The 13,597-nt window shown below is 40.4% G+C and overlaps 1 protein-coding gene across 3 annotated transcripts; it reads left to right on the forward strand.

The window, feature by feature from the left end:
- The first annotated feature begins 2,851 nt into the window (after window positions 1–2,851).
- On the forward strand, window positions 2,852–12,778 carry LOC108255285 (dnaJ homolog subfamily C member 11). 3 transcript variants are annotated; one of them, XM_017451146.3, is made up of 16 exons: window positions 2,855–3,028; window positions 4,421–4,550; window positions 4,692–4,765; window positions 4,852–4,953; window positions 5,270–5,398; window positions 5,481–5,603; window positions 5,811–5,884; window positions 6,055–6,244; window positions 6,332–6,417; window positions 6,513–6,629; window positions 7,445–7,600; window positions 7,683–7,752; window positions 8,787–8,844; window positions 9,400–9,542; window positions 9,631–9,760; window positions 9,837–12,778. In XM_017451146.3, exons 1-16 carry the CDS (start codon window positions 2,954–2,956, stop codon window positions 9,860–9,862), a joined length of 1,683 nt encoding a protein of 560 aa, XP_017306635.1. In that variant the 5' UTR covers window positions 2,855–2,953; the 3' UTR covers window positions 9,863–12,778. The 3 variants fall into 3 exon arrangements, with proteins under 3 accessions (XP_017306636.1, XP_017306635.1, XP_053530102.1); XM_053674127.1 differs by having other exon boundaries at window positions 2,956–3,036; XM_017451147.3 differs by lacking the exons at window positions 9,631–9,760; window positions 9,837–12,778 and having other exon boundaries at window positions 2,852–3,028; window positions 8,787–8,910; window positions 9,400–9,534.
- The last annotated feature ends 819 nt before the right edge of the window (window positions 12,779–13,597 follow it).

Below are 13,597 nucleotides of genomic sequence, written 5' to 3' on the forward strand. Positions count from 1 at the left end.
GCAAAATATCACGCGCTTCGTCCTCCGTCACGTCCTTACCGAACGGAAATCCGATCAATCACGAGCGCGTCAAAAATATAGCGCAAAAATACAAGTGCATTAATGATAATGATAACAATAATAATCCCGTTATTTTTCCTCTCTTACCTTCCGGCTTGTTTTCGGCAGCCATTTCCCGTCCGCGCGCCACATCCTCCTCCTCCTCCTCCTCCTCGCGATCGGAATGGGGGGTGGGGGGGTGAAGGAGAGAGGGGTGGGGGCGTGGGGGGGGGAGTACCACGCGCGTTCACGAGGACACCGAGTGTTGGGGACGCGCACGGTTGAAGGGGAAGCCAAAAAACAAAAACAAAACAACAACAACAAAAAAAAAAAAAAACACACAAGAAAGAAAAATCAGGTCTTCCATTGATTAGAAAACAAGCAAAACGTGCAAATAAGTAAATAAACTAACAGACAAATAAATACAGAAATAAATAATATATATAAATAAGTACACCCCATGGAAATTGTTGTTTTCTTTTGACATATTTGGACAAGCGAAGATTTGATCTTCTTTGAAACAGTGGTTATTAATAACGCTGTATGAAATGACACATAAAATCTACATTTTGTAATAATTTTCACAAATTAAATGAACAAAAAAACAGATCAGTCACATGAAAAAAGTAAGTACACCCCTACATTTATCTCACCTTCAGTTCATATTACAATCAGGTGTTGAGGATCGGGTGCCAGTGATTACAACCTGCTTAGGGAGTGGGGTGGAACCGGTCTTATTTATACCCCTCTCATAGTGCCTGGTGTTCCCTTTGTTATTGAGGTGTGTGGTATCATCATGCCAAGATCTAAATAGTTCTGTAAGACCTTCAGAAAAAAGGTTGTGGATGCCTATGAGTCTGGCAATGGGTTTAAAAAGTTCTCCAAATGATTTGAAATACAGCATTCCACTTTAAGGAAAATCACCTACAAATGGCGCAGATTTCAAACGACCAGGAACAGCCGTCCCAGCAATTTCAGCCTGAGAGCAGACCATCTGATGCAAAAAGAAGTATTCAAAGAGCCCCAAAATTTCACCAGAGGATCTGCTAGAAGCTAGTATGTCTTGCAACCGTTGGTGTCAGAGTGCATGCTTCTACAATCAGAAAGAGATTGTGCAAATTTGACCTGCATGGGAGGCGTGCCAGGAAAAAGTCTTTGCAAGACTACAGTTTAAAAATGAGCATATAGGCAAATACCGGGCCTTTTGGAATAATGCACTCTGGACAGACGAATCAAAGATAGAATTGTTTAGCCACAGTAACAGTAGACAAGCACCTCATACCAACTGTGAAGCACAGTGGTGGAAATGTTATGGTTTGGGGTTGCTTCGCCGCCTCAGGGAATGGACAGCTTGTATTCATCAATTCAACTATGAATTCTGCATCATATTTAAGAGTGCTTGAAGATAATGTGAGGCCGTTTGTCCGAAAATTGAAGTTGAACTGAAAGTGGACCTTTGAGCAGGATAATGATGCTAAGCACACTAGCAAATCCACCACAGCTCAAAAAGAAGAAATAGAGGGTTATGGAATGGCCCAGTCAAAGCCCAGATTTGAATCCCATTCAAATGTTGTTTGGGGATTTGAAACGGACAGAACATGCAAGAAATCTGTAATCCTTAGAATTATAATTCTACACAATAAATAAATAACTTAACATATATGTTATGATTGATAAAAGGATAACTCCTTAACTGATCTCAGCTCAGTTGCCATTAAAAAAATATATATATATATATATATAAAAATAAATAAATAAGTCACATCATCCTGTCATCCCGACTAGATGGCGCACGAGGAGCCAACATGATGCTCTGGGAATAATTTTATTTATTCATTTGTTTCTGCTTATATGCAACACTATTCTGTCATGAATAGACCTATAAGACCTATATGCGCTTTGAGTGCTCGTGCCCGTTTGCATGCTCGTGCCCGTTTGCATGCTCGTGCCCGTGCCGGCAGCGCACTGTTCTCCGTGCAAAGTGTTGAAGGAGCGCGTGGTGCTGAACGGACAGCTCCACCACGCGAGCCTTCTCGCTTCATCCAATCACGCAGCACGACAGAGGGTTGCCAGTCCTGCGCCAAGAAAAATCATCCTGAAAGATCAGCAGTATAACCTACAGGCCCAACCCCATTCCTAACATTCTAGAGCTGATTTTGAACTCCAACAACGATGTAATATTTAAACGTGACGTCACACAATGCATTTTTAACAACTCTTAGAAATAAAGTAAATGTATTATTATTATTATTATTATTATTATTACAATGGAAAAATAAGTACAGGGGTTGCATCTACATTGTACTTTTAGTATGGGGGTTCTCAAAAGTTTTGCAGCCAGGTACCCCAGAAAAGAAAGACAGGAAGAAAGAAAGAAAAAAAAGTACAAAAAAAACCCTTCCTCCTTCAATTCTACAATAAATATTTACATTATAAACCATAACATTTAACAATTTAACCGTCATTTAAACGAATCTCTGATGAATATAAATCTTTGTTGATGAAGTCTGCTGATGTTTGTTGTTGTGTTAAATAATGTTTTATAAAATAAACCTCTAACACCTTTGGAAAAGTTATCACTCCCTTTATTTTATGTGGAGTCCCCCCCATTCGCTTCATTGAAATAATGTCGTCCTCAATATACATTTATGTTATTTTACCATTATCCAAATATTAGCATCATTGTTTAAAACAGCGCATACACATTTTGACTTTCAATTAGAGCCATTTTTATGCCTGAACATTCCTCTCACAGAATATAAAATAAAAATAATTAAGTGTTCAGGCCATGCACAGTGCTCTCCATGCTGAGGTTTTGAGGGTTTGAGGATTCTTGTTGCATCCTGAGCTCCGGAGCGCGCGGCGGCGCCAGACCTCTGTCCCGTGAGTGGGCGGAGCTTCCTGCAGCGGAAACATGGCGGCTACTATGGAAAATGAATCAGACATAGGGAGCGACGATTATTATTCCCTGTTGAACGTGAGGAGAGAGGTAAGAGGGTAAGAGCAGATGTTTTGGGCGTGATGTTCATGCAAACGCGCCTCTCATCTCGGCGTCGGGACATGATGACACTTTTGTCCTGCATCCGCCACAGTTTTGTGTGTGTGTGTGTGTGTGTGTGTGTGTGTGTGTGTATGTGTGTGTATGTGTGTATATGTGTATGTGTGTATATGTATGTATGTATGTGTATGTGTATGTGTGTGTGTATGTGTGTGTGTATGTGTGTGTGTATGTGTGTGTATGTGTGTGTATGTGTGTGTATGTGTGTGTATGTGTGTGTATGTGTGTGTGTGTGTTTGCACCTGAGACATCTTCTCATAGGACATCATATCGTTTCAGACTGGAGCTTGAATATATTTACTATCCTTAGGAAATAAAATCTTCATTTTGTTGGTGTTTATTTTCCAAGCGCACGAGCAGATCCTAGAAATAAGAGCAAATCTCTGTAGAAGTTCACCATCAAACAGTTAATTAATTAGTTAATAAGCTAGTTAATTAAACACCATTTAATTTAACTACCGTATAAGGACTGGTGCAGCTGGATGGATGATGGATTAATAGATCATCTTTTCATTTTGTTCATGAAGAAAGATATCAAGCTGTCAAATTGGGGTCTGGAGTGTAAACGAAGCCTTTCATGCACATTATCCACACCCATGGGCAGTCAAATAAGGCTCTTTTTAATATTTCGGAAAATATAAGATGTAAATTACCTTCTGGAGCTGTCTAGGCGATTTGTTTTTCTCTATCTTTACTAGCATGAACAATAAATCAATAAAAAAAAATTAAGTTTTATACCAAACTCCACTGAACACCTTCTTCTTATTATTATTATTATTATCATCATCATTATCAATATTATTATTATTATTTGTCTTACACATTTTAGACCTGAATGTTAAAAAGTTAGGACACAGCAAAATCTATTCATTCAGATTATTTCAGGCATACATTTTTCTTTAAACTCATGGATGATCTATTTAATTTTAATATTTAATATTCACACAGAATCCAAATCCTTATACTATTTTAAGTCAAATGAAAAAAGAAAATCTATAGAATCTGGATTATGCGTATAAATAATTTATGCACGAAAGGGTTAAGAGACGGCGAAGCTGTACGCATTTCATTCCTGCGCAGTTTATTTTACAGGATGCCTTTATTTCCACCCCCCCAAACCTTCTGATCCCAGCTGATTCAGACAGTACAACAGAACAGGGTTATTCGTCTACAGGACGTCTTCTTTAGGCAATCGATATACCTTCTTATTCTTTGGCCAAGATATATTATACAGCCGTTAAACTTATTTCATAAAAACGATCCTGTGTCTTGATGGTATAATGATGATTTCATTGGTTGTCCACTCCTGATCATGATCCTAAGGCTACTCAGGACGAGCTGAAGTCCTCGTACCGGCGGCTGTGCATGCTGTACCACCCGGACAAGCACAGAGATCCTGAACTCAAGAAGAAGGCGGAGCAACTGTTCAATCTTGTTCATCGGGCCTACGAAGGTAAATCAGCCCGGAGATCCAATAAAACCATCCAAAAAAAAAAAAAAAACCCATTCATAGATTGTATATCAGGTCTATATTGTCAAAAAAGGCAGCACTAAACCCCTAAATATGCTGAAATGGTATCTGTGCTCTGCTTAGTTCTTAGTGACCCCCAGGCTCGAGCCGTATACAACATTTTTGGGAAGAAAGGCCTGGAAGTAGAAGGATGGGAGGTAAGACACAGGAACGAGTGTTGCGGGAATACCGATTTTCAAACATCGGCATGGGGTGTAAATGGTCGAGCGCTCTGTTTTTTAAGGTGGCGGAGAGGAAGAAGACGCCTGCGGAGATCAGGGAGGAGTACGAGCGCCTGCAGAGGGAGAGGGACGAGAGGAGGCTACAGCAGAGGACCAACCCCAAGGTAGTCAAGCTCCTAGCTGCTCTTGTTAAAGTTCTTGAAAGTGTTACTTGCGAGATTTAAAAAAAAAATTGCTTGTGGTGACTCCAACTTCGGCGTGAAATTGAGCTCACAGGTGGCGCAACAGAAAAAGCGTTCACCTTATCTTTGCGGTCATCACGGGTTTGAATCCAGACGGTGGCTGGAGGTCTAGATAAAAATGGCTGTGGTTTCTAAATGGGACGGATGGTATAGACTCCGTCTCCTGTCAATCACAGCGGTGAGAAAGCTTGAACAGAATTGAAAGTGAAAGTCCTTTGTTTGTCCTGTGTTCGTTCAGGGGACCATCAGCGTAGGAATAGACGCCACAGACCTGTTTGATTGTTACGAAGAAGATTTTGAGGAAACGCCAGGAGGAGGGTTCCCTCACATCGAGATCAACAGGATGCACATATCACAATCCGTCGAAGTAAGCAAAGCCTTAAGAGCACCGTGCCAGCGTGCACATGTGTGACGAGTCGAGTATGACGCGGTGCATTCTTATGTTCCAGGCCCCCTTGACTACGACGGATACGGCTGTCCTTTCAGGCTCTCTGACCACGCACAATGGGAACGGCGGAGGTAACATCAACCTGTGTCTGAGACGAGTCACGTCGACACACGGCTGGGGAGAGGTAACGTTCGTCAAAAACACAGCTTGTCTCGTTACAAAAGAGTCGACACTGGAGACTCCTTCCGTAAATCTTACATAGACATCTCCTTATGGAAAACGACCGCATGCATATATATTTATAAACCTGTCTCTCGAGATTCGACAGCCAGTGCTATTTTATAAATACAAATAATCTTGTGTTAACTTCTGATGTTCGTGTGTTTTTCAGCTAGAGTTCGGGGCTGGAGACGTCAGAGGGCCTCTTTTTGGACTAAAAGTGTTTCGGAACGTCACCGCACGATGGTAAGTCTTGGCGATCCATTTTTAATAAGCTTCTAAAGCTAAATCGTTAACCATCCAAGTATCTACAAATGCGCTGTTACTATAGAAACAATACAATATTCTAACGAGGTAACCGAGGAGCTCCGTTTGTGTTTTTTTATACTTCTCTGTCTTTGTTATCATGTTTTCAGCTTTGTGACCGCACAGTGCAGTACGCAGTTCTCCTCTCGTGGTGTCCGGCCAAGCGCCAGCACCATGATGGCGCGCCACCTGGACCAGAACACCATGGGCTACCTGCAGTGGCGCTGGGGCAGCGAGTCGGCCATGACCACCAGCATCGTCCGAGACACCAAGACCAGCCACTTCACCCTGGCCTTCCAGGTGACACCTGCGTACGTCTCCGTCTCGCTGAAGCGAATAAATACCGAACCTAAATCTGATTCCTCCTTGTTTTTTTTCTCTTCTCAGCTTGGCATGCCTCATTCTTACCTGATGATGAGCTATCAGTACAAATTCCAGGATGAAGACCAAACCAAGGTCAAGGGTTCTGTCAAGTAGGCCTGATACCTCATATGCATGCATCATTCCATGATGTTTTCTGTTAGAAGATGCGTGTGAATCTGACCCCACCTGCTTTGCTCTGGTTCAGGACCGGCTTCTTTGGAACGGTGGTGGAATACAGCGCCGAGAGGAAGATCAGCAGACACAGCGTTCTCTCAGCGACAGTCAGCATTGGGGTACCTCAAGGAGTCTCTCTGAAAATCAGGTTGGGATGTCTGTTTTAGCTCGTTTACAATCTGAAAGCGCGGTCCAGAAGACCTCCATGGACCACACTGTCATTGTCCCAGTTCCTCTTTTAGCCCGACTAAGGTTTATGAGGTCAAAGATGAGGTCTGCACAGACAGCTGAATGCCTGTCTCATGTCTGAGCGTTTTTTTTTTTTTACATAGACATGGCCAGTCTAGCTCAGCAGCGGAGACTGGAACAGAAACGTCTTCTCTAACCTTCAGACAAAACAAGAAGGACCAGAAAAATATATACAACACATCATTACATAACATGCAAGCTGTTATCTTGAGTTATAATTTATAATCTTGACATTTTAATCTGTAGTTCGAGTTATGTACGCTTCACTTACTCGTTCTCTTCATGTCCCAGGTCAGACTGTGTAAGATTCAACCGAACTATCACTTATTTCTCCGTAATCATCCAGCGACTTTTCTATGTCATACCTATATCATCATAATTATTTACATCGTGTTTTCCTTCCTCTTCCCTTCCTGAGTTTGCTTGAAAAGCTTGTGAGATTGGCGTGGAATGAAATGGTCTTTTTCCTCCAGCGTTAGTCGTCTCGGTGTTGTGGGAGGCGAGTCATACATACCGTGATGGACAAAACCTGATCCAAATCATCCCGCCATTTCTCTTGTAAATTCGTCATGTTGTAGTGGGGGGAAATAAAAGATTTCGTTCTATAAAGATGAAATGTTTCATCGATATCCCCTAGTCAGCGTGAGACGGTATCGATTTGAGTTGCTTTAGGTATCATTTGTTGAGTTAACTGGTTTCCTTTTCCTCTTCCAGGTTAAACCGAGCCAGTCAGACGTACCTTTTCCCCATCCACCTGACGGACCAAATCTTGCCCAGTGCTGTCTTTTATGCCACCTTCGGCCCTCTGGTTGTCTACTTAGCAGTCCAGAAGCTTATAATCACGCCTTATGTACACGCCCAAAAGGAACAGTAAGTCTGCGTTGGCTGTATGGAACGTAAATGAGAGCGTTTATAATACATTTTCATGTGTGATTGTGTTTGTGTTTATCAGGGAGCTGGAAAAGCACAGAGTCAACTCAGCAACAGATATAGCCAAGAAGAGGCAGGAAGCCGAATCCGCCGTGAGTATTCGCGAACACAATGCTTACCGTCCATTTAACAGGGTTTATAACTGAGAGCTTTTTGAAACGTGAATACTGAAAATTAGCTTTGTGATTGATTGAAAGGTGCTTTATTTTTCTATTTTAAATTTCAATAATTTAACACTTTTTTAAGTGTGACTTAATTGTAAGTGCAGACCATTTAACTGAAATCCTTTTGTAGTACATGTAACTAATAAAATGATAAATATATTGAGCTTGTACCTAATGTGTTATATCGGTTAAAAGCTCAGTAAGTGAAATAATAAAATAAAATAATAAATACATAGCCAAATTATTACATAAATGATTAATTATCCAGCATACTATAGTTGGATTATGTTGATTAGAAATGCTTGAGGCTGATGGTTTGTGTGGATTTTATTTGAGGTCTAATTTCTGACTCGTTTGTGATTAATTCTAATAAAAATTGCAAGTGTAACCCGGATTAAAAGTGGTACCTAGACGTATAACCGAGATAAAATCGGGATGTAATAAATCGAATCGATCAAGAACGAGCCGGTGAAAAGTTCTCCTGGAATTATATTTACAAGTAATTTGAACTATAAGCTTTAAATTATTAACCTTAGGAGTAAAATAAAAATATGTTCAATCTCCAATAAGAACTACTGTAAATCCTTAATGTTTAAAGGTTAATTGGCAAAAACAAGCAAACAAAAAAATTCCAGAGTTCCAGAGCACACGAGTAACATGCTGTAAAATGTACGTGGATTTATGTTTTTAGTCTTAGATTGGATAAAATATCAAAATAAATAACGGCAGACATATACGGGTGTAACATCAAACAAACAAACAGCAATTAATACGTGTGTTCACTTACTTTAACGACATTACGTACGGTTTATTAATGCTCAAAGATGATTATTTGTTAAAAGTATAAACAAGTGTATGTTAGGAGAACCTTAATGTCAAGTGCTGCCTTTTCTTTTCTTTTCTTTTAATGCATCTTCATGAACTTTTGGAGAGAACGAGTAAATCGTGTTGCCTGTTTGCAGGTGGTACTGATGCAGGAGTCGGTGCGAAGAATCATCAAAGCAGAGGAGTCCAAAATGGGTGAACTTACAGCACATTACAATCAAGTCTCAGTCTGGATGCTCGATTTCAAATAATTACAGTGAGGTGATTAAGCTTCCAGTTCAGACTGTATATCTGTTATGGAAAGTGACACGCGCCGCTTATTGTTCTCCATGTCGCTGCTGTTCCTGCTGCTTTCGTGTCGTCCTGCAACTCTTTTCATATGACTTCGGGCTTTTCTCTTATCTTCTTTATCTTTAATCCGAGAGTGGGAGGATTATTCGTGGTTCCGTGAACTTTCCGCCTGCATGTTATCGAAATAAATGTACCGACAGGGATTTGGAAGATCTTGACTGAAGTTCTCTGGCTATTGAAAATTTATTTCCCCCAATCAAAGTGTTTAATAAAGTTGAACTTTATGAAGTGCTTCTCTCCTTCACCACAATGGTGTCTCGTCAAGTGAAATCTTCCCAGTCGATTTGAATCGGATATACGGTATACGCTGGAAGTTTTATCTAAATAACAAAAGCGAAACGGTCCGAACGCTTATGTGCGCCCTTAGACACGTCCTGCAGTCTTTTGTTTTCCTCTCAGGCCTCATCGTCTTGAACGCCTGGTACGGCAAGTTTGTGATGGACACCAGCCAGAAACAGGAGCGAGCGAAGGTCATCGACGTGACGGTGCCTCTGCAGTGCCTGGTCAAAGATTCCAAACTCCTCCTCACCGAGGCATCGAAGGTCAGACCTACGTCAGCATCGCCACATGTTGAATTTTATCCTGAATTATAACACTGACCTTGCGTTTGCCCCTGGGCTGTTCTCTCAGGCGGGATTGCCCGGCTTCTACGATCCGTGCGTGGGAGAAGAGAAGAGCCTGAAGGTGCTGTACCAGTTCAGAGGAGTCCTGCACCAAGTGCTGTCTGGAGACACTGAAGCTCTTCGGATACCCAAGCAATGTGGGTGTGGTTTGGGGGATGGGAGTTAAGATTTTACATTGTATTTACGATGTGATTTTCCTCTTTCACACTGCAGCACACAGGATAGAAGCCGAGACGTAGGAATCCGGCCAACACGTATGCAACAGACGGACGATGGACATCCACTAACGGGAAATCCAAAGGGCTGTCTGATTTACTTATCCCCCCCCCCGGGTGAATTTGTGCATGTAAACCCCACCACCTTTTCATTATCCTGTATATCGGAATCATATCCATGATGAAGATGTTTTAGAAAAGAATTCCGGGCACAGTTATGAGGTAGAGATCTAACGTAGGATTCGTAAAACCGAATCCGGAACGTGGAACCTGCTTAAACACTTCCTGACCTTGACATCAAAAAAACCGAGGAAAAAAAAACAACAGGAAGTCAGGGAGGAAGCTTGTCGGTGTGCTTGTGGGATTTAGCCAGTAGCGTTTGAGCTACGCCCGTCCTCCTCCTGAATTAGCAAACCACAGTCGAGCGTGTAAAGAGTACTTGTTTTTGAATCTTGTAGAAGTTTTTCAACCTGGGATTGTGTCTCATTTTGGTTGTATTGTTGTTTTTTGTTTACGGAGATGGGATGTACGCACAATAGAGAGCGTTTGATTGGACGAACAAGCACGATGAGGAGCCATCAAAAGCTTTTCCCCTTTTTCCTCAGAAATAATCAACTAAAATTCAAAATAAGAATATCTACAAAATGCAACAAGCTCTAAAACACAACAGTTTATTTTCACTATGATTTGATTTGGTAAATCTTTCTCATAACGTTCCTGAGATACAAAATATAATAACGAGAATAACAAGAGAATTACCTGTGATCTCTCTGGGTGGGAGGGGCATACTCTCTCTCCTGTCAATCAAAGCAGCACTAGCCAATCATAGGTGTCTGTGAGCTCATGTATGTGGAAGAGGGTGGACAGTGCTTTTCCTTCAGAGTGTGTTTCGCTACACAGTGACGAGATGCACACGTCTGGCTTCACGTGTCTCGGAGTAAGCCTTTATCTGCCCCGGCTGTAGCTGTCGTATGACGGGGCAGATCTGGTGGGCTGGTGGGCAGGTGGGCAGGGTTTTGGCGAGCAACCAAATTGTGGAGAAAAAGTAAAAATCGATGAAAGTTGTCTTTGCAACTTCACGACTGTTACGCGATGATATAACACACTTACACGTGTTACACAGTATAGGGCGAGAGAATTAAATTGGATTACGTTAGATTAGATCAGACTTGAGTCGTTTCATAGAAATTTCTTGCCAGTAGTTGCTCTTTAACAGTTCACAGAAACAGAAGTATCAAAAATGCCCATGGAACGGCACGTGTATGTTCAGCTGTAGTGCAATCTGCCCTCTTCCACATACATGAACAACATGTTTAGATGGATATCGGGGTGTATGTGGAAAAATCTCGCGTGAACAACCTAACAAAACAAAAAATTCTGATTCGGGCAGTAAATACACTGAATTGAACACTTGGGCACTTTAGGTAGTTATGTAAAAATGAGTTTTTACATTTTAAAAGAAAATTATTTTAAGCGAATATATTATTTATTTCTCGTTTTTCTGCCGTAAAGCATTGATTCCAAAGAGCATGTTATAGAGAAGGTATTATATTATTATTCTACATGTAGAATAATAATATAATATATAAATTATCTGTAGTTACTTCTCGCCCTAACTTGAAACTAAATGTTATTTTGCACAAACGGAGCGAGAGAAAATGGATTTCTATCCCTTATTGGTTTCTACGGCGTTTACTGACACACTTGCGAACCAGAAAAGCGATATTTCCCTCAAACGCCATGTTATTAATTGAACTCTATATGTACATAGTATTGCATATGTTCCCGTGTATCATTCATAAACCCTTGTCATAGTTATTATAAAATGATTTTCTTTTTAACCGTATCCTTTTTTTTCCTGCGAGTTCGTTTTCTATTGTCATCACTTGAATACTGTATTTATTATTTTCATGTCATGAATGCATGTAGTTATGATTATGGTACTTGAAAATAATCGGAATATAACTTTGTGACGTGTGAAACTAAACTGTGCCCAGTGTACAAGAATGTCGCTAATTCTTCGTTCTTTCTTCTTATTTATTTTTTTGTTTTACAAAAACTGATCCGTCCTTTCAAACTTTCAAATCCCAAAATTTAAACAAATAAATCGGTTAAAGCACTGTCCGAGTATCAAGAATCAAGTTCCTGACGACGTATAAATAAATATACGAAAGAATTGTTGATCCGTCTACACAACTTGTTTGAAGGAGTCGACTCTTTGATTCGACTCTAACTTAAGTGAGCCGACTCGCATAACCGGTGGTTTTGTTCATTATTATTAATTTTCGGCTTTTATTTTTGTAGATGTGGGCAATGCATTTTACTCTCACAGAGTGACTTTAATCAAAATGCTTCTTCCATTTCATCATCTGAACTGTCTGTTTGTGTGAATCATTTATCCAGCTTCAGTTAAGCGCTTTATCGCGGTCAAGGTCGGCGTTTTCAAATCATATTTTAACACAAGTCCTCTGCGGTCAAAACGTGCTCTCTCAAACGTGCTCTATGACAAAAATACCATACGTGATGTTTTTACGATACACGATATGCATCACGAGGCATTAACTTTTGCTAAGAACTTAGCACAAAACAGTCATGCTTCATTTTAAAATGTTTTATGTCTAAAATAATGATGATTTAAAGATTTGATTGATAATTAAAATAAAGAACATAAATTAGCTGCATCTGATTTGTAATTATAAAAAAAAAGAAGAAATATTAAGATATAATTATGGAAGCCTTAAGAGGCCATGCGTTATTATTTTTTCTTTCTTGCTTTTTTCCACAGCTTAGTTTTATCAGGAGGAAATCTTGTGCCTTGTGAACGGGACTGGTGTTGCATGATAGTCTTCGCCATCTTGTCTCCGATGAGAAAATTGTGGACCCGACAGCATCCTTTGCGAGTGTCCAACACTAATGTGGAAGTAGTATGATCACGAGAAATCAAGAAAGGAAAAAAATTAATAAAATGATGCAGGGCCTATTAAGGCTTCTGTAGGTACCGATGTGTGACATAATTAATCACGATATGGATATTATAACATCATATTGCCCAGCCCTAGACCCTACGTCCTCATTTATTCTGAAAACCTCGCTTTATATCGCCAATCCTTTTAGAAGAGTCGACTCTTATCAGTGAGCCGGGTCAAATGATCTGACTCACTAAATAAATAAAACAACCAAACAGCCGTCGCTACGTCCAACACTCGTGTGAATCAACAAGGTTTTATCAAAAATGAACTCATTAATTCAGCAACTCAACCCCTGAGGGTTTCCTTTTCCCCCCTCTCCTTAAAACCCATATTTCCTCACTGTTAACATTCCCTTCTGTAACGTACTCGTCTCTATACGTTCGTGTACAAAGCCGATGTATATCTGAATTGTAAGTAAACATTAAAATGTGAATCGTTACACCTGGATCTGATCTGTCGTTTGAATTTGTAAATCTACTCGACATATTGGTGTTTTGAAAAATGTTACATCACACGTAAAGTGAAAAATTTCTAATCTTTTTTTTGTTTTAATCTCGATGCGTACGGCTCACTGAAATCAAAACTCCAGTCTCTCAAAACATTAGAATAAAGAATTTATAATACAGAAATGTCGACCTTGTGAAAAGTATGTTAATTTATGTGCTGATACCTGGTCAGGGCTTTAATCCTTTTGCAGGAATGACCATTGCAGCGTGGCATGGAGGCAATCAGCCTGTGGCACTGTTGAGGTGCTCTGGAAGCGCAGGTTGCTTTGATAACGGCCTTCAGC

This window comes from Ictalurus punctatus, chromosome 21, assembly GCF_001660625.3.
Source record: "Ictalurus punctatus breed USDA103 chromosome 21, Coco_2.0, whole genome shotgun sequence".
Taxonomy (NCBI): domain Eukaryota; kingdom Metazoa; phylum Chordata; class Actinopteri; order Siluriformes; family Ictaluridae; genus Ictalurus; species Ictalurus punctatus.

Excerpts from the sequence above, each read along its gene's own strand:
- LOC108255285 (XM_017451146.3), top strand. The coding sequence starts at position 2,954 with ATGGCGGCTACTATGGAAAATGAATCAGACATAGGGAGCGACGATTAT. Across the intron at positions 5,885-6,054 it reads CGGAACGTCACCGCACGATG|CTTTGTGACCGCACAGTGCA; the intron begins GTAAGTCTTGGC and ends TCATGTTTTCAG. Across the intron at positions 6,418-6,512 it reads AAGGTCAAGGGTTCTGTCAA|GACCGGCTTCTTTGGAACGG; the intron begins GTAGGCCTGATA and ends GCTCTGGTTCAG.